General features: G+C 38.5%; 1 protein-coding gene across 4 annotated transcripts in view; it reads right to left on the reverse strand.

Annotated features, from left to right (window-relative positions):
- Positions 1-3,232: 3,232 nt before the first annotated feature.
- Positions 3,233-17,973, reverse strand: part of ARHGAP21 (Rho GTPase activating protein 21) — a 111,094-nt gene continuing 96,353 nt past the window's right edge. For all 4 annotated transcript variants that reach the window (XM_031503811.2, XM_021533120.3, XM_031503812.2 and 1 more), the window contains 16 exons: positions 17,780-17,882; positions 17,655-17,691; positions 17,050-17,175; positions 16,014-16,298; positions 14,853-14,917; positions 14,623-14,771; positions 12,979-13,121; positions 12,733-12,888; positions 12,548-12,626; positions 12,027-12,100; positions 11,852-11,941; positions 9,779-9,904; positions 9,545-9,586; positions 9,112-9,217; positions 7,340-7,371; positions 3,233-5,808 (listed from right to left, as the gene is read on the reverse strand). In XM_031503811.2, the coding sequence (XP_031359671.2) occupies positions 4,075-5,808; positions 7,340-7,371; positions 9,112-9,217; positions 9,545-9,586; positions 9,779-9,904; positions 11,852-11,941; positions 12,027-12,100; positions 12,548-12,626; positions 12,733-12,888; positions 12,979-13,121; positions 14,623-14,771; positions 14,853-14,917; positions 16,014-16,298; positions 17,050-17,175; positions 17,655-17,691; positions 17,780-17,882 (3,347 nt within the window). In that variant the 3' untranslated portion in view covers positions 3,233-4,074. The remainder of the gene's footprint in view (positions 5,809-7,339; positions 7,372-9,111; positions 9,218-9,544; positions 9,587-9,778; positions 9,905-11,851; positions 11,942-12,026; positions 12,101-12,547; positions 12,627-12,732; positions 12,889-12,978; positions 13,122-14,622; positions 14,772-14,852; positions 14,918-16,013; positions 16,299-17,049; positions 17,176-17,654; positions 17,692-17,779; positions 17,883-17,973) is intronic.

Raw genomic sequence — 17,973 nt, forward strand, 5'->3', positions numbered from 1 at the left:
ACACTAGTGAAAAAGACAGGCTTCCCACTGCAAACTGGTTACGAAGAGCAGTTTTGGTAGAGGTGGCTGCCTCTGAAGTTTGGGTCAAGCCATGGGACAGGTAAAACTGCTCTGAAATCCAGCAGTGAAACAGCTGCTCACTGAAGGAGCTCACAGTCAGAGCCAGCCAAGGACTTCACAGCAGAATAAGCATCATCTCTGTCAGCCAGTTCCTCCTACAGGGAGGGACTGCAGCAAAACCACACAAAGTGACACAGCACAGAGCCCCTGTCCTGGGCAGGACACAGAGCTGGGAAGGCAGAGCCAAAGAGGGGCATACAGCAGGGAAATATGTGCAGGACATATAAAGTGTGCAGGGCCAAAACTCATCTGATCCCCTCCGAAAGGCAGCCCTTCCTGCAGGCTTAAAAACTCATGGGATTTGATAGCAGATGGTTAAGGCAGATTTTTGACAGTCTCATGATTGGGAGCCACAGGTACGTGCACCACTGCAGGGTGTATTGCAGCCCAGCTTTAAGCCATTCCCCCTTCAGGCCACACCCCTGTCCAAAGGCTGGCAAAATTAATTGGTTAATTACTATCTAAATGTGAATGGTGTTATGACCTGGCTTTGGGAACAAAACCACAGCTTTTTGTATTAAATGAGGCCACATTTCAAACTTTTTCATCTTGCCTGAACAAAGTGGAGAGGCTCTCAGAGGCTGCACAGGAACCCGAGGCCCTTTATGTGCAGCTCAGCAAAGAATTTTCCTTCAGCTCTGCAGCAGCACAAAAGAAAGTATGAAACTGTCTGGACTGTGGCCATGTCTTAATTCCACATCAACAGTGCTGTGAGCCATACTAATGGGGACCGTAACAAGCCCCTAAAAATCTTAAAAAGCAGTCACACAGCACCTTCCAGCTGCCACGCTCCAGACAGACAATTCAGACTAAACCATTGAAGCAGGAATTGCTGTTAGGAATGATTTTAAAAATCCAAATACTACCATTGCTACCGATACATTTTTTTTCCATCAGATCTCAGCTTACCCTATCCCTAACAAATTGCAGCTTCACAGCTGCAAACAGTCCTCAGCCCAGAAGTACTTTCCAAGCCCTGTCTGAATCCTTCTAATGAAATACAGAAACAAAAAATGGACACAAATAGCAATGTTTAGAAATTCTGTTTATATAAAAGAAAAAATCCCTTTTTGCTCCATGACCAAACATTGTCACAACTTGCCCAGGGAAGTTTTGGAGCTTTCAACTATGGAAATAGTCAAAACCCAGCCATAGCCCCAGCCCAGAGCAATCTGCCCTGGCTACACGTGGCTGAGCTGGGGGGAATGGCTCAGTGATCCCTGCTCACCTCACCTGCTCTGCAAGCCTGCAGAGCTCCCCATCCCACTGAATCCAGCCTCCAGAGGAACACTGACAGTATCCACCTCGGGACAGTCTACTGTGTGCATGCATTTCCCTTTTGAGTCAGACTGTCACCCTTCTCTTCCACAGGAGGGGGAAAAAGAAAAAAAAAAAATCCCCAACACAATAAAAAAAGCACGACAGGTAAGGGTCTGAGGTAGCTGCTATTAAGATCAGGGCATGGCAATGACCCCTAAAATGTCTATTTTCTCAGTTGCCACACTGGCTGAAATTTAAGGTGAACCAAATCTTGGCAGTCTTCAAGAAGCAGAAAAACCAGCATTTTTCCAGACTCAGATATGCAGTCACTCACTACTTTCTTCAGGGGGAGCTCAGTAACCTCCTCTCCCTGATGCCCCTGGTAGATGCTCCCTGCATCTTTTCTCCCAAGTCATGGGTTTCCCCTACATGTTCCATGTTACCAGTGCAGTAGCAGAGAATAGCATGGAGGCTCATGAGGTGAAATAAACTTGTACCTACAGCACTGTCAGCCAATACAAGTCATATTTTGCATGTTTGTTTTTTAAGTTCATAATTTTTCAGATGACCTTGTGTTCTTCTTCATTTAATACATTTACAGTTCTATGTTCTCAAAGACAAAAGTTGACAGCCATGTGTTGGGGCTCAGGAGTAAAATTACCAATTATCTATAAACACAACAAAATGGAAATTAACCTATTGAAATGGCTGTCAAAGCAGAGGAAGGTGCAGACCCCCAGGCTCCCCTGTGCACCTCCCTAAGTACAGTCCATCACACAGAGACCTCTGTGACTTCCAGTGGATGCTCAGCACACACTGACAAACTTAAGAGACTAATGATGGGACAAAATACAGATCCAGTAAAAGACAATGGGTACTTGCTGAAGAACAGCATTAGAGGTATCACAGCACTGTGCTCTGAAAGCCCAGTAAGTTCAAGTACACTTTACTGTTAGGACTGTAACAGAAAACATCCTCAGTTAATCTGCCCTTCAAAAACACACCCGTTCCTCCAAACACTGCACACCCAAACCCTGCTAATGCACCCACCTCCCCTCTGCTCCAGGAGGAAAAGACATTTTAGTTTGCATGGAGACCACAAGAACATGGCTCATTTTTACGGAATCTGGAATTAGGCGCACCCAATTATGTGGTGAGAACTTTCACAGAGGTCAGCTGTTCTATCTGGGACTTTTCTTCACAGCCAATTTTTATGATTTCTCAGAAGGCTCAAAACCACAGCAGATCAAAGCACAGGACTGTAACAGTCACTCTGGAAAGAAATGAGGTCTGCCTAAAAGCACATCAGCCAACACATCCCAGTACCACAATTCCTTCTCCTCGCAGTAAATGGACACACTGATAGAGGTTTAATCCTCTGCCAAGCAAGAAACAATGACACAGGGACACCCAAAGTGATGAACAGCTGCTTTGTTTTCAAGTAGGTGTGGAAGAGCATACAATAAAAAAAAATATAACTGACAGAGCTCATACACAGATGAGTTTTTAGCGTAGAAAAACTTTTTTTTTAGTTAAAATTATAAAAAGTCCAAGACCCAAACTACAGCATTGTCCTGGCTGGCAGATACTGATGGTTATTCTGACTTAACAAAACCTGCACATAAACATAAACCCACTTGCTACATACCTTAGAATCAATCATGTATAAAGATGAAAATATTTAACCAGCTGCATCTCTCTCACCTGCTGACCTGCACAGTGTGGCCCCACAAACAAAAGTCCTTCATCCAGGAGGAACTGCAGGTTTGGTGATCCTAAAAGCAGTTCCTGACTGCAACTTGTGTGACATTTCAGAACCGTTCATCAGAAAGAATCTGAATCACAAAAAGGGTCACCAAAACAATTTTATTTCCAGTGTTTAAGTGGGTATGCACACAGGCATGATACAGGTTTGGATTCATTAGGTCTTCATGCAGAATTATATTCTCAATAAAAGAAACCAGTTCCATCCAGTATCCACTATCTACACGCCTATGTTACAACATTTATATCAAATCTGGTATCTGAAGAAAAGATACACATGTAATATGTACAGTTAAGTTACTTATTTTACAGAAAGATTAGAAATTCAAGTCACATAAAACTCAAAATCTGTATTAAAATTGGAAATATAAAACTCCAATATTTACTGGAATGCCTAAGGAATGGAAGCTCTGTAGCCACCTGTGTTAACATTTGTAAAATGTAATGAAATTCATTAACAGTAAAATGCATTTATTTGTTTGTAATAAGTTTCTCTAATTTAGCAATATGGCACCCTAACAAACCAAATGAATTTATAATGAGGCACTTGTTAGTGACTAAACCAAAAGAACAATTTTCCTGCATACTAATGCCAGGCCAACTCTCAGTCAGAAAACCATGTATACACTACACAGCATGTTGCATCAGATGCTTTGTTCAACATTTGTATGCAGCCATCAAATATACTTTTTCTTAAAATATATATATATACTTTAACATTAGTGTTCTTCTGGCTGTGGCAATGCACTGTGAAGACGTTCCACAGGGCACATTGATGAAACCAGCCCAAATGAAGGCTGCATAACAACAACAGTACAGGAAAAAAATATTTATATATGTACACACACACACGCAAACACACACACGCAGAGTTACTGGGAAGTGTGAGGGTAAGTTAATGAATTGCTGCAGTGGACATATCTTCCCATTTCAAAGATACTGGTAAAATCGAGATCTAACCACTTGGGTCCCAGACAGTTTATGAGGATGGGCATCAACTGCTGGGCTGAAGTTGTTTTTGTTCATGTTCTGATAATTTTCACCATTTACCTGGTCTGGTGGCTGAAATGGTCCCGAAGGTGGTGTTCTATTAATTAAAGTCAAGCTGCTGGAAGAGCTGCCTTCATCCGCCTGCATGTCTGCAGATGAGGGCAGTTCTACCTTTGATACCTCTGCTAAGTTAGTGTTCTCAAGTCTGGGCTTTCCAGTTTCACCCGTATTAAGGTCAGTTGTGCTAGTGCGTAAACGTTCTCGTGCAAGCCAGTCCGAGATCGAGAGGTCCTGGGCTGGACATTTTGGCTTCAACCGAGTCACAGCTGAAAGCTCAGATTCTCTCTCTCTGTTTTGACTTGGTTCTTGAGCTTTCCAAGCATTCAGGACACTTATTTCAGCAAAATCCCTCTGCCCTCCAAGTGTGTGCCTTCGTCTGATATTCTTTCTCTTTGCAGTCTCTGCAGAGTTAGCTTTTTGATTCCCAACTCCAAACATATCATCAGCAGATGATTTGAGTCGCAGCTTTAACCTGTCTGTAATCTTAAGTCTCCACGTAGGTTCTTGTTTGTCAGCCTCGCTTTTGGCCGATGTAGCTAAACTGCTTGTGGATCTTCCTTTTTTCATCATGTCGAACATTTTGGTCACAGTAGGCAAGTCCTTCTCACTCTTGGCATCCCCTGACCCCTCGCTGTCCGTTTTGTGCCGTGCAGACTTTTTCCTGGAGAGTGTATCACATTCAATAAGTTTGTGCGAGCTAAAAAGTCTGCGACTCTCTAACTTTGGCGTGGAACTTCCCTCAGTACAACTTACTTCACTTTCTTCAGAGTTCCTCCGACTGGTCTTTACCACTTCTGGAACTTTCCCTTTGGACAGCCTTTCGGCAGCAGCGCTGGTGGCAAAGACAGGGAAGTCACTTTCACTGTCCGTCTCCATAGGACGCCCTTCGCTGATCAATTCACTTCTTTCATCATCTGCATCTTCTCCCTTGCTTTCTGTCACTGACTGCACCTCAGGGCTCAGCATACTGGCATCTAAACCAGTCAGATACATAGTAGATGAAGTAGTTGAGTAATCTGAGGTGATGGAGCTGACATCAGCTGCTAAAAACTCATTGTGTTTAATTTCAGGGCTGGCTACTTTTTTGCATGCGTATCTGTGCTGGGAAGCCTGGGAGGAAGTGCTTAGCATAGTGCCAGAGTCAGACACTGTCTCCTCAACCTGGGAAGAAGATTGTGAAATAGGCATTTTTGGGTTATTCTTCTGCATGGTTTGCAGACAGTTGATATTTGATGATTTTGTACATTTTTCATCGTAAGGCAGTGAAGGTTCCTCTGTCAGGATATTTTCTTTCTTTAATGACTTCTTTTCATCCTTTACAACATTCACATCTTTTTTACTGCTGTTCTCTTTTTCCTTCAGGACAAACATCCTTTGTTTTCTCCCTATCTCTCTCTCTCTTTCATATTCCCCTTTAGCTGTGTTCTCTTTTGCTGTGTCACCACGAGACTGTTCTGCAAGCTCCTTCTTGAAAAACACATTATCCAACTCATCCTCTGAGCTACTTGGCTGTGGTTTCTCTTTAGTTTTTTTCCGCTTGCGACTAGCTGCTGCAAAAATGGAGGACACAAGCAGTTCCTTGCTATACTGATCTTTTCCAGAACCCCAAGAACCCTGTTAAAAAAAAGAAGAGGGCATAATTAAAGTCAAAAAGCCTGAAACACTTTAAAAATAGATCCTAAGCTTCACAGTAGGAAGTGCATCTTCATTCAGGAAACATTTACATGCTCCTTCTGTAGTTAAAATGACATTGCCCACTAAGTCAATTTCCTTCCTGAGCATTCCACTTTTTATCTGAGTCCCTTAAACTTAACCAAGACTGGTTAGTGTATACCACTATTTAGTTTTTGATTAACTAATAAAGCAGACCCCATTACAGAAGGAAACCTTCTCAAGACTGGTTTGCAACTGCTTCACAGATGCTTCACAATACCTCCTTTCAAGGTCTTACCTATTCAAAAAAGCTAATTGCTCATTTTTTCAGTTCATCTTTCACATTTCAGACTGAGTTTGTAAATAGTACCAATTAATTACCGCCAATAAAATGAATGTTACTCATAACTACTTTAAGTGTAGAAAATTAAAAAATAAAACTTCCTTATTTTAGAGGAATTTACTTTTAAAATGGCACAGAAACAATAAAAGTACAAGCCAAATTATTCCATTTTATGAATTAAGAACTCTTTTCAATACTCTAACATTACCATCTGGCCCCTTCAAAGCTATGCACCTTTCCTACTTAGAGCCTCACTGCTACAGGCAGTGTGATGTGCATCCTGGAAATCGGGCTATTTTGAGGAAACAGCTGAGCCACCAAACATCCTCACAGAGCAGCTGTGTTGGCATCTCCACAATGAACCAGAAGGATCCTCTGAGTCCTGTTCCCAGCTCCAAGGGGGCATCAGTGCCACACCTGGAATGCAGGCCAGCACAGAGCTGTGCCATGACCTCATCGGGGTCAGCTGTGTGCCTCCCTGTGAGTCTGTGCTACAGACACCCAGTGTCAGAACTACTGAACAACAGCCCAGGAGACAAAGGTTTGTCCCCATGAGGGACAAACCACATGTGTCACACGGGGGCTTTGTCACTGAACCAAGCACTGAACGAACAGCCACGTTCCAGTCTTGCTCCCCTGCTTGGTGAGGCGTTCCTCCCACGCACAGCAATACTTCTGGGGGAGATTCTGCAGAGCAACCTTTAACCACAGCCTTTGTCTTCTTCTAAGAGGAGGAGCTATTACCTCCTGAAGAACAGGCTGAATTCTAAGTATACTTTTCTCAGTGAAAATGAGAAACATAAATACCCTCTGTGAGTTAGTAGTATGCCAAAAATAGGGAAGATACTACATATACATTCATTTCTACGAAAAGAGACGAAAAAAGGAGGTAAGTGCCCACAACTGTGAGAGCTTGGAACAAAGCTGTTGCTGTGTGCAGCTGACTGCTTTGCTAGATGCAGCTAACTGCACACAAGTCCTTTTCCCATTGAAACACTTCAGAAATAGGTTATGAGAAAACAGTACTACCATTTACAGAAGAAATTCTACGTAAGCTCTATAGTATACCTGCATATCAGTGATTTAACAAAGGAAGCATCTAACAGATTTCAGAAGCTTGTAACTATATGATATCAGAAGATGATTTACCTTAGATTTTGCTGAGTCACTAGTAGCTGAATCTGTGGGGAAAAAAAAAAAAATCTGTTCAGTTCTGTGCAACTTTTTAATTGTTGCTACAGACAATGCTGGACTTATGAAAAAGACAAGCACAGAACAAGATGTGAAGCAAATTAAAACCAGAACAGAGTGAATAGTCAGAGCTCACAAAGATGCAAGCTGCACCACAGAAAGCCACCGCCATGAAAGGATGCTGTGAATTGTAGGCAGAACCAGCTCAATGATAGGAATGGCAAAGGAGCCCTGTTCTTCAAAATAAAAAACAGAAATACTAATGTTTATTCAATGCTTTAAGTATACAGCTCCTGCAAAACCGCAGCTGAGAGACCTTTTCAGGATGGCACTGTGTACTCTCCTGAGATTCAGGATACACAAAGCAAAATTGGGTGTCTTTGTACAGTTGGCTCCCTAGGTACAAATCATGGTTCTTATAGTGAGGTTTTAAAAGAATTAAGTAATATTTTCTGTGTAAATCCCCAATTATACATCTCTCTCCACCTCTTACTACATGCAGGTAAAATTTTATTTTTAAATTGTCTAGATGTCAGCAGCTACCAGTTTTGTGCTTTCCCACAAGAAGCGCTTTTATGAAATGAAAAATGGACACCATAGTTTCACTGTCTCGCAAAACCCAAGATTATACAATTATAAAGGGGGTAGGAAGGGGCTAGCAAGATGACTAAAAAACATGAACCTGGGACTTCCTCCCTGGGAAGAAAGAGCTGAGCCCCCTGCCACACCCCTTTTTGACACATGGCTAATGCTTTATGACTAGAAAGACTGGTAGACCATACCATGCTATTTCTCCTCAGGGTCTGCTTCAGAGATAACAAGAAACAGCAGAAAAACTTTTAAAAAGTAGCATTGATCTGTTTAAAATACTCTTAAAAGAAAATTTACAGCACAGATCAACTTGGGATTTTTTCCATTTACAAGAAACGGGGGTTTCTGCAGACAAGGCAGCTACAGTGTGGGCAACAGTCCTCCTTCTTCCTACAGTTCCAGCTGTCCATCAGTGACATCACAGACTCCACTAATGACATCACCGTGTGATAGACTCCTCCCACTTCGCCTGTTTCAACATCAGTACAAAGTGACTGTTTCAGTAAGTGGTGAACAACCCTTTGAAAACTGAAACAAAAGCTAGAGACAAAGGGATAACATTCGTGGGATACAACATGCTGGGTTAGTGCAATAGTAGAGCGAAGGGAGGAAGGGAAAAAGTCACCAAAAAAGAGCCTGTAATGCTTATCCTTAGCCACAAAAGAGGACGGCATTTATAAACAGAAGGAAACCAGTTTTAGTATAAACATACTGCAACATACTAAAGTGTCCATCATTTGACAAGAAAACATAGCTCAATGTTTTGCATTCCTAACATTGGGAAGGAGCAATATTAGAACACCACTGAAGATCAGTCTTTCTGCCATCACAACAAACCACTTTATAGCAGTGTATCTGCTTGACCTCACGATGATGACTGCATGGGTTACTGTGAATAAATAAAATACTATGTGCAAGCCTCATCTTTTCACGATTAAGTTCCTGTTAGACAAAAAAAGTCTTCCAAATTATATCATGCATGGTTATCAACAATTCAAGTCTTTAGGAAATGTTAAATGATCTTTTGGAAAAGAGGAAAACATTTTATTAGTAAAATAAAATAGGAAGAGAGGGTTACACTGAGTTAACAGAGTAGGTTATTCTAGCCTATGGATTAACACTTTCCAGGCAAGAGTTACCTGATACGTCTCCAGGAGATACTCCCGTTCTTCCAATGTTGGTGAGTAAATGATCTATGTTTGGCACTGGCTGAGATTCTACAGTGTTTTCCTCCTGAACTGCTGTCTACAGTTAATAAACAAAGATTTCTTCATCATCGTTTCACAAATAGTTCATTATGATTCAACAGCATTTAGAAAACTGCATTATTCACCTGAAGAACATGAGGAAAGCATGTCCTATTTTCCTTTATGCTTTTAAAACAAATGCATGGCTTGCTTTTTAAAAAAAAAATAGAATTCATTACTACAAGGACTGGAAAGCTAAAAAGGTGCTTCTGAAGAGCAAACCGTACAGTGACATAGTAAAAACTATACAGGTGTTCTAGAGGCAGCAGAAGCAGATTCTAAACTAAGGCAGTTAGAACACAAGTATTTATGCCATAATACTTACAAGAGGCTCTTCAGCATCATCTTCTGTGAAAAACCAGTCATGCTAAAAGTTAAAACAAAAAAGGTGAAAACCCCACAGGAAATCCAAAATCCAAATGTGGTACAACCAAACATAGATTTTACTGAAAGTGAGAGTTTGATGGATAAATACCAGACCCAAACTGGCCCAATGAGAAAAAAGCTGTTTGATCTGTGTATGATCTTATTTTTTCAATAAGGAAATACAGCCACTTACTTTTTGGATGAGTGTTTCTACAATTTTATATTGGTCCGGCATGTGGGTAACCATGTGTGTCATGTTATCATCAGATGTCCTCACAAGTGTTGGACCAAATACTATTGCCAGGTTTCTTGGTTCCATCTAAGAAATGAAATATTTCCACATCATACGTTGATAACGAGAAAATACAGTAATATGGGCTATGTACATTCATATAATACTTTTAATATATATGAGAACCATATAAAATAAGGACACAGAAGAGTTTTTTAAAAATACATTACTGACTCAGGTAGGATGTTACACTACACCCAAACTCTCCTATATGTAGCTGCAATAAATATATCCAATGTTTCTGCAATTCAGAATTCCAGCCTTCCTTAACCTACTGCAAGCAAATTAGCTCCACAACTACAGAAAACTCAAGAACCCAGACATATTTTTTACGTTTTCAGGGGGATCTTTTCTTCTTTCCTTAAAGAAACACTGATGCTTGGAAACATTGATGTTTTCAGAATTTTTTGTTTTGTAAAAAGGCATTGATAGCTCCCTGGTTTTTTTCCTGAAAACATTTACATGACACACACAAAAAATTAAGCTGCTAATGAAATACTGTATTATATCTACTGACAAAGACCTCATTCAATTTGCACCAGCTTCAGAGGAGGTGGCAGAACAAACATCATGGACCCAAGACAACTATTGGTGGGACAGGCTTAGCATTGTGTGATCAGGTCACTACTTCAGAAGTGAATTAAGTATATGACTAATGTTACATCTGTGACAAATAATTTCAAGAAGCAGCAGCAGAACTTAACCTTCTATTTTTGCTTCTTTAACTTAAGAGTTTACTGTTCTGGTATAGAATAGACCAATAATACACAGGGAAGCAAAGACTATGCTTATCAGAAGTAAGTTGCAAACATGACACAAGTCCCCAATGCTCTCGAACTCTGTCTTTGGACAAGTCACACAGTTGTAACACCACCTCCTCATTCATGTAGCCTTATACATTCAACAATATTAACAGTATTTAGCAACATTTATACAGCCCATCAAAACCATAAAATTATAGAAAAGTGTCCTTTAAGCACTGCACTCAAAAATGACATTTACTATAATTTCCTTATAATATAATCTGTAATTTTGCTAAAGTTTACAATTTGTTGATTTTTTTAAATGAACACGCAAATACTTTTCTTTCATATATTTAACGGGAAGGTATTATTTGCATAACCTACCATATTCACCCCAACTGATTTTTAAATGATTTAAGATGATTTAAATGATTTGGCCACAGGCTCCTCTATATAGCATCAATGATATCAAATTTTTTCCATTTAGCCAATGTGCGGGATACAGGACCACATTACCTGCCCTGAGGTAAACATCCATAAGCACACCCATATTATGGACAGCTTTGCACCCAGCTATCCCTCCCTGAAAGCTGAAAAAGGGGACACTATTATTAGAATTTACTGAAGGGCTATAGCATGCACAGGAGCACTTAAGACATACCACCTCTTTCCCAACCTATGGAAATTACAAAAAGTTATACTTAGTGGTGGAAAAAGATCCAGTAGTGATGAACTACCACCATTTATATTATTAATTTTCCTTCTTAAAACCAGCCAAAACAGCATCTATAGGGAAATCACTCAAATAACTATAGTAACTCCTAGTCTTAAAAATGTCACAAGCATCCAGAAGCCAGGCTTCAAAGAAAGCTGATGTGACAGACAACCTCTGTCAGCAGGTTTATTCACCTGTGCCCTACCCAAGCACAGTCTTACTGGTATCTAGATTGGATTACAGGAAATTTACAGACTTGAGATAAACTTAGGATGCAAGGAGTTATTCCCAAAAGACTGACTACCAGTCTGAATAACTTTAATTCACACTAAACATGTGCATATTTTGCAGGAGTACTTAGTCTATTACAAAAATTTTCTCCACATAGCAACAGTCTCTAATGTCATCTACAACAATAAATTATCACCTTAATTAGAAATGCTCCTGCACAAAAAAAGAAAAAAAAAAAAACTTAATGAGACAAACCAGAATGCATTGTATGTTTATTTCGAATACCTTGTTCTTTTCTGAGTTCTCTGCTACTGTCTTCAGGTGTGCAGAAAGAAACTTGAGGGTCTCATAATGGTGTTCAGGTAAATCATGAATCTGAAACAAACAATCACTATTCAGAACACTGAACATTTAATGCTAATTTTGTAGTGCACCTACAACACAACTGATTTCAGTTTACCAGTCTCTTCAGTGTTTTCAGACGCTCAACAGGATCTTCTTTTCTATTGGCATCTATAAAATCTGCATACTTGTCTGTTAAAAAAGTAGAAATTATATATGAGTTTTTAGATCTATAGATGTATGCATATACACCCCCATCTGCCAGCCCCACTCCCCCTTGAACACACATAAAAGAATGACCTCGAAGTCATAGATTAGCCCATTATATTGTAAGTGTATGTTTTGTGTGACAGGACAGGAAAAAAAAATAGCTTTCACTGAATACTGCAACAGTGGAATTGTGAAATCAAATGTTTTACTCTTTTAGTTGCATATTCATAATCCCTTCACATCACAGAAATTGTATTTACAGCTCTCATTCCTAAGATGATCACCATGACTTCCTACTCTTTAGGAAAGATAACGTTTAATGCAGAGTGGGGATGATTTCCCTGAATTTTCTCTCAAATCATCTGAATGTTGTGAGACAACTGTTCAACTGCAACTCTTTATGACAAAACTGCAATGAAAACAACGTACCATTGGTGAAGAGGGGCTCCGGGAGCTTTCGGAAGAAGGATTTCAGCAGACTGCTGATCACGTTCAGGTCACGCCATTTCTATGTGTTTAAAAGAAAAGGTCAGACATGCTTTATATTTCTATGATCACAACACAACCAGATGTTTTGGGGATTTTAATATGAAATAGTGTGATTAAAGACTTACATCATCATGAACATCAATGTCAGTCATTCCTTTATTGAGCTCTTCTTGCATACTTGAGATGGCAGCATTATTTCCAGGTACTCTGTAAATACCTGTGTACTCAAGACCTCTTTCTTCAACCAGTTTGCAGCATATATCAACAATCAGTGGAATATACTGAAAAAAAAAAAAAAAAAAGTTGTATAGATAAGTAATTGATTTTAAAAGTATTTTAAAACCACAATGAAAGAAAAACTACTTCCATACTTTGTTGGTATGAGCTGGAGGGCAGTCATCTAGTCTAACACCAAAAGTTCCAACAGCAGAGGGCTTCTTTTCAAATGTCTTCCTCATAATGCTTGGAATGCCTTTTCTCCATGTCCCTTTGTCTTTTGGTGGGCTTGTCTCATCTTTTTGTTGTTAGGACAGTGAAAAAAAAAAAAGAAAATAAAGAAGAAAAACAAGAACATTTATGCCACAAAACTGACTGTAAATACAGGTAACAGATTTGCAAAGAGCAAGTAACATCTGCTGCATTTTTAGCTTTTACCAGCCTTTATGAAACAAGCCTTTACATGGCTTTATGCAACAACTTCTGTTACTCTTCTGTGGTTCAAAAGATAAATCTGAACATACTCACAACCTGGACTTAGAAAAGCAAGAAGCTGGATGATACTGTGGCATTTCATCATTCTAAGATTAAAAGTAGATAAACTACTAAATTTAAACTTGAAATTTATATAAACTACTAAAATTAAAAAAATTAAAACCTACATTTAGTAGCACAACACTAAGTTTCCATGGAATCACACTGCTGCAGAGAATACCCATCAGACTCTAGAGCTATGCTCACAGTTGTGCAGACTTACTCACTCTTTCAGAAATTATCAGATTTTAGTCACTCCTAAGTAATTCCAAACATTACTCACTTAAAATATTCTCTATCCAAAAATCAGAAGTTCAGTTTCTCTGTTTACCTCTCCTATAGAATTCTCGTAACAAATTGGAATTCCCATTTATCTTGTACTGCAAGTCATCTAACATAATAAGTACTTTTTCCTTATTTCTGGAGATATTCTTTCAGCAGATTTGAGATTTACTCAACAAATGCAATTTAGTTACATGTGTAGCACTGCAGAAGCACAGGGATATTCTTTGGAAACAAAAACCAGAATTCACTGATAGCTTAAATTCAAGACTGAACCACTCCAAAGTGGTGGATGAAAAGTGGTTGCTTATCCAGTTGCCTGAATTTGTACATAACACTTTTTAAACAACAGTCTGATGTGAAGTACGATATGTTTACACACTATGTGAAAAAAAAAAAAAAAAAAAGTAAAGAAAAAGAGAAAAAAAAGTTGATTGTGACATTATTTGATGGAGCTCAGATACTGATTCAAGTCTGCAGTGCCAGCTCATCAGACATTTTTAGAACTCAGAAGGCATTAATTTTATTCTGGAAAAAATAATACAAGTTCACTCCTGTGTTTTAAAAATTTAAAAAAAAAAAAATCTGTTCTATACTTTGGAAGCACTTCAGTGGAAAATACTACCTGATTAGTTCCAAGTCAATTGGAGACAGAACTATGAATTACACACAAAATTATTTCCAAAGCTTGGCAAAATTTTGTTCTCAAGAAGTTTAACACTTGTGTTTACTGCTGTTAGCTCTACATAGAGCTGAAGGGGGAAAAAACCACAAAACCTCTTGAGAGGGGACTAAAATAAAAGTTTCAGGATCTGAGATTAAGTAGTTTCTAGAAATGAGTGACTAAAGCTGCAGCTTAAAATCCCTGGGCTAATCCTTGGTTTGCATCTGTATATTTATGAATTCAAAAATCCCTGAGAAGGGCACCTGGATGGCCTTACACTGGGGCAAAAGGGAACTAAAGAAATAGACAAAATACAGACCTTTAGTGAGAAGCTTCCTTTCTGTCTCATCCTTAGGAGAATGTGGACTCTGAGTCCTCTGTTCTGCTTTAGTTCCAAGTAGAGTCTGTCTGATACTCAGACTCTGGCGAGGTGTTTTGGGAGATGGTTCTGTTTTGCTGCTTGAAGAACTGAACAAGAGAGACTACTTCAATTGAAAGAAGCTAAATAAGAACTCTACAAAAACCATTGGCAACATATAATTCACCCACCTCATCATTGTACTGTACTCTTTAATCCTTCGACTAATTAGATCTCTACTAGTGACACCAGTATCCTATAAAATAAATTGAGAAATACTTTATAATCTTATAAAATAGAAAAAAATCATTTCAGAATATGATTAAAGTCTTCTGGCAAACAAATAAGTATAAAATTCAACAATTCAGTCCACTTTAAAGAAACCCAAACCCTTAACCAAACCAAACATCCTAAGAGACAGCTCCTGAGAACAGTAAAGACAAAACTCTGAAAAACCACAAGGAAAATAAATGCGAGTAATCACAAATCAAGTACTGCTATTTACAGGTGTTTTGTTTTTTTTTTTCAAAACAATATGATCTAATTAATACCTCTTAAACAGAAAGTAAGTTTAAACAGAAAAAATGAAAGTAAACATATATTACTAAAAAAAATCCAATCATCTGTGCACATAGAAAACTAATTGCTATTACAAATACAGCTGAAAAAGACATTAATTCAAATCTACTTTTTTATCTATCTGTGTAATACTTTGGGTAATTATTTTGAATCTGAGTAGATGTGTATGACCACAGACATAAAAATATTCCTCTGTTTCTCATCACTGCAATGAAAACACAATGGACAATATTGGGACAGACATTGATACCTTTTGTACAATACCAGATGCTTGCCTTTGGCTATGAGCATTGACTTAATTCATAGAAACATCAGCTTTTAAGAAACAGGCATCTTCAAAGTTTCACTTTTTAAGTACTGAGAAACTCTTCACACTGTACTACTGCACAAACACTGCAATGCGGACTCTGCAATGCAATTCTGAAGAGAGACTACACTGGTCCTAAATCTGAAATTATCTTTTAAAAAAAGGTTACTTATTTTTGGCAGATCAGTTTACTATAAAGTGTATCTTTAGTCAAATCAGGAACAGCATTAACTAATTTATTTCAAACATCTATTTTCTGATTATGATTACATTGACTTTTTAAAACTATTAATTTACTCAGTTACCCTGCCTTTCACCTCATTTTTTTAATGTTCCTGTACACATTTTGGTCAACTGGTTAATTTAAAATTCATTCTTCTGTTCAAGTATTAATTACAAGAAATCCCAATACATTTTTAATTAAAATGCAAAAACTACAATTCTGCTTTAAATATTATACAATCACCTCATCATTTAAGTTGCTGTTGTCCTGTATTGCTTTAATCCATGCTAACATATTATCTCTGTCCTCAGCTTGAAACAGATACTCGCGGTCTGAAGTGGTGAGTCTAAATACATTTTTCCTCTTGGTTTCACAGTACGAGATGTCTATCAAGCAAGCATTGATGCTTATAGGTTGTTCTTCCTCAGCGAGGGTCACCTGTTCCTTTTTATCCTTGTACAAATAAAGTGAATGACCTCGAAGAACAACATACAGTTGCTTCCACGGCCGAATGCTCCCACCAACTCGCTGAAAAACAGCAGCCAAGGTGTCAGATTGTTTACTTGTTACAGCACCCCTTTCTGGATTGCACAACTACCTCCAGAAGTTTTACACAGAACAGCTATCCACCTGGCTGGCAGAAAGACTACACAAAGTGGGATTCACTAATTGCTCTCCATTAAAGGACTGAATTGTCCCACAACCTGCCCTCCCACATCACCCAATGAGTGTAAGTTCACATGTGACAGCAGGTAAGAAACAGTATGAGACAATTTCTGGTCTGGTATTTAGGGAACTCTTGCCCATGCCTTTTAAACTGCCTCCAAGTCAGGATGGCATTTTCACATCCCAGCAATTCCAGACAGCCAATTTTCCTTAAGCATTAGACTATATTTGTGCAGAAGGTTAATTTGACCTTAACTCCGCAACATTAATAAAAATTACAACTTTTTTCATTATTAGAAAAGAGGAAAAAAATGCAACTACACCTACCAAGGGACTGGTTCTTATTATTTAAGTAGTCATTAGAAATTAGTTTACTTCAACAGATGCTTTGAAATGTGAAATTAAAACAGTCTGGAAAAGCAGTCTGTAGACAAAGCTGAGGAATTGACTGAAGTCAATTTCTAACAGATATAAAATTTTTACATTCTTATTGATGATATTATCCCCTCCAAAAAAATTAAAGAACCTAAACAGGAAGGTTTGAATTTTCTTATCTTATTTTGTCACCAGCTTAGCATTTGTCCTAGGTTAAAAACCCAAACATGACTGGTACCTTTCCTTTGTCTGTAAAAAGCTGTCGAAAATGGAGCCATCCTTCTTTGGAGGCATCACCAAACACTTCTGAAGAAGAATCTTTTCGGGAACCAGAGTCTTCTGAAGATTTCTGGCTGTCTGGGACCTACAGCAAACACCATAGAAAGAACCCTACAGTGTAACTCTGCAGACATTTGAATACCGTTTCTATATTCAAGAAGTTTCTCACTTTAAAAATGTCCCCAGGAATATGGTTCCAGGAAAACATAATTTCTAAAGTTTACACACAACAATATGGGTAAACTTGCACACACCCTACACATGCCAAGAATACTTTGATAAACTTCTCGAATCTTAGACTCTTATTAGTAAGTTTTCACAAAAGGCCACCATATTTAATACGCTTTATTTACAGAGACTGAGAAAGATGAAAATCAAGGACCATGTGATGGGTCCAGGAAAAAAGAGACTATGTTTACTTATATGGTGCATACATCAGCAATTCCAATAAACTTCCCATCTGTTTAGCACATCACTTCATAAAACAGACCTGTATAATTCAAACCATTTGTCATAGCAGTATGGGTAATGTTTAGGAGTTACTATATATATGTATTTACCTACCTTAATCCCCTTTAAACTAGATACATGTTTAATGGATCTGTTGGAAGAAAAACAAATGTTAAAATGAGATCTTAGACACCTAAGAAAACAGATGTCCAAATTAATTAATTTTTCCATGAACTCACGATTTTCCCTCTTCTCTGTAGTCATCCAGTCCTTCATCATATGACTTTGATCTCTCAGTTTTTGCAGCAGGTTGGCTATCCAGGACACTAGGCCGGATGGATTCTACAAAGAAATAGAAATTTTTGAGTACGCAGGAACTTGAATTACATTTTTGCAATTTATTTCAATCAATAAAGAGTTTACAATTTTCACT

This window comes from Lonchura striata, chromosome 1 (genome assembly GCF_046129695.1).
Source record: "Lonchura striata isolate bLonStr1 chromosome 1, bLonStr1.mat, whole genome shotgun sequence".
NCBI classification, from domain to species: Eukaryota; Metazoa; Chordata; class Aves; order Passeriformes; family Estrildidae; genus Lonchura; species Lonchura striata.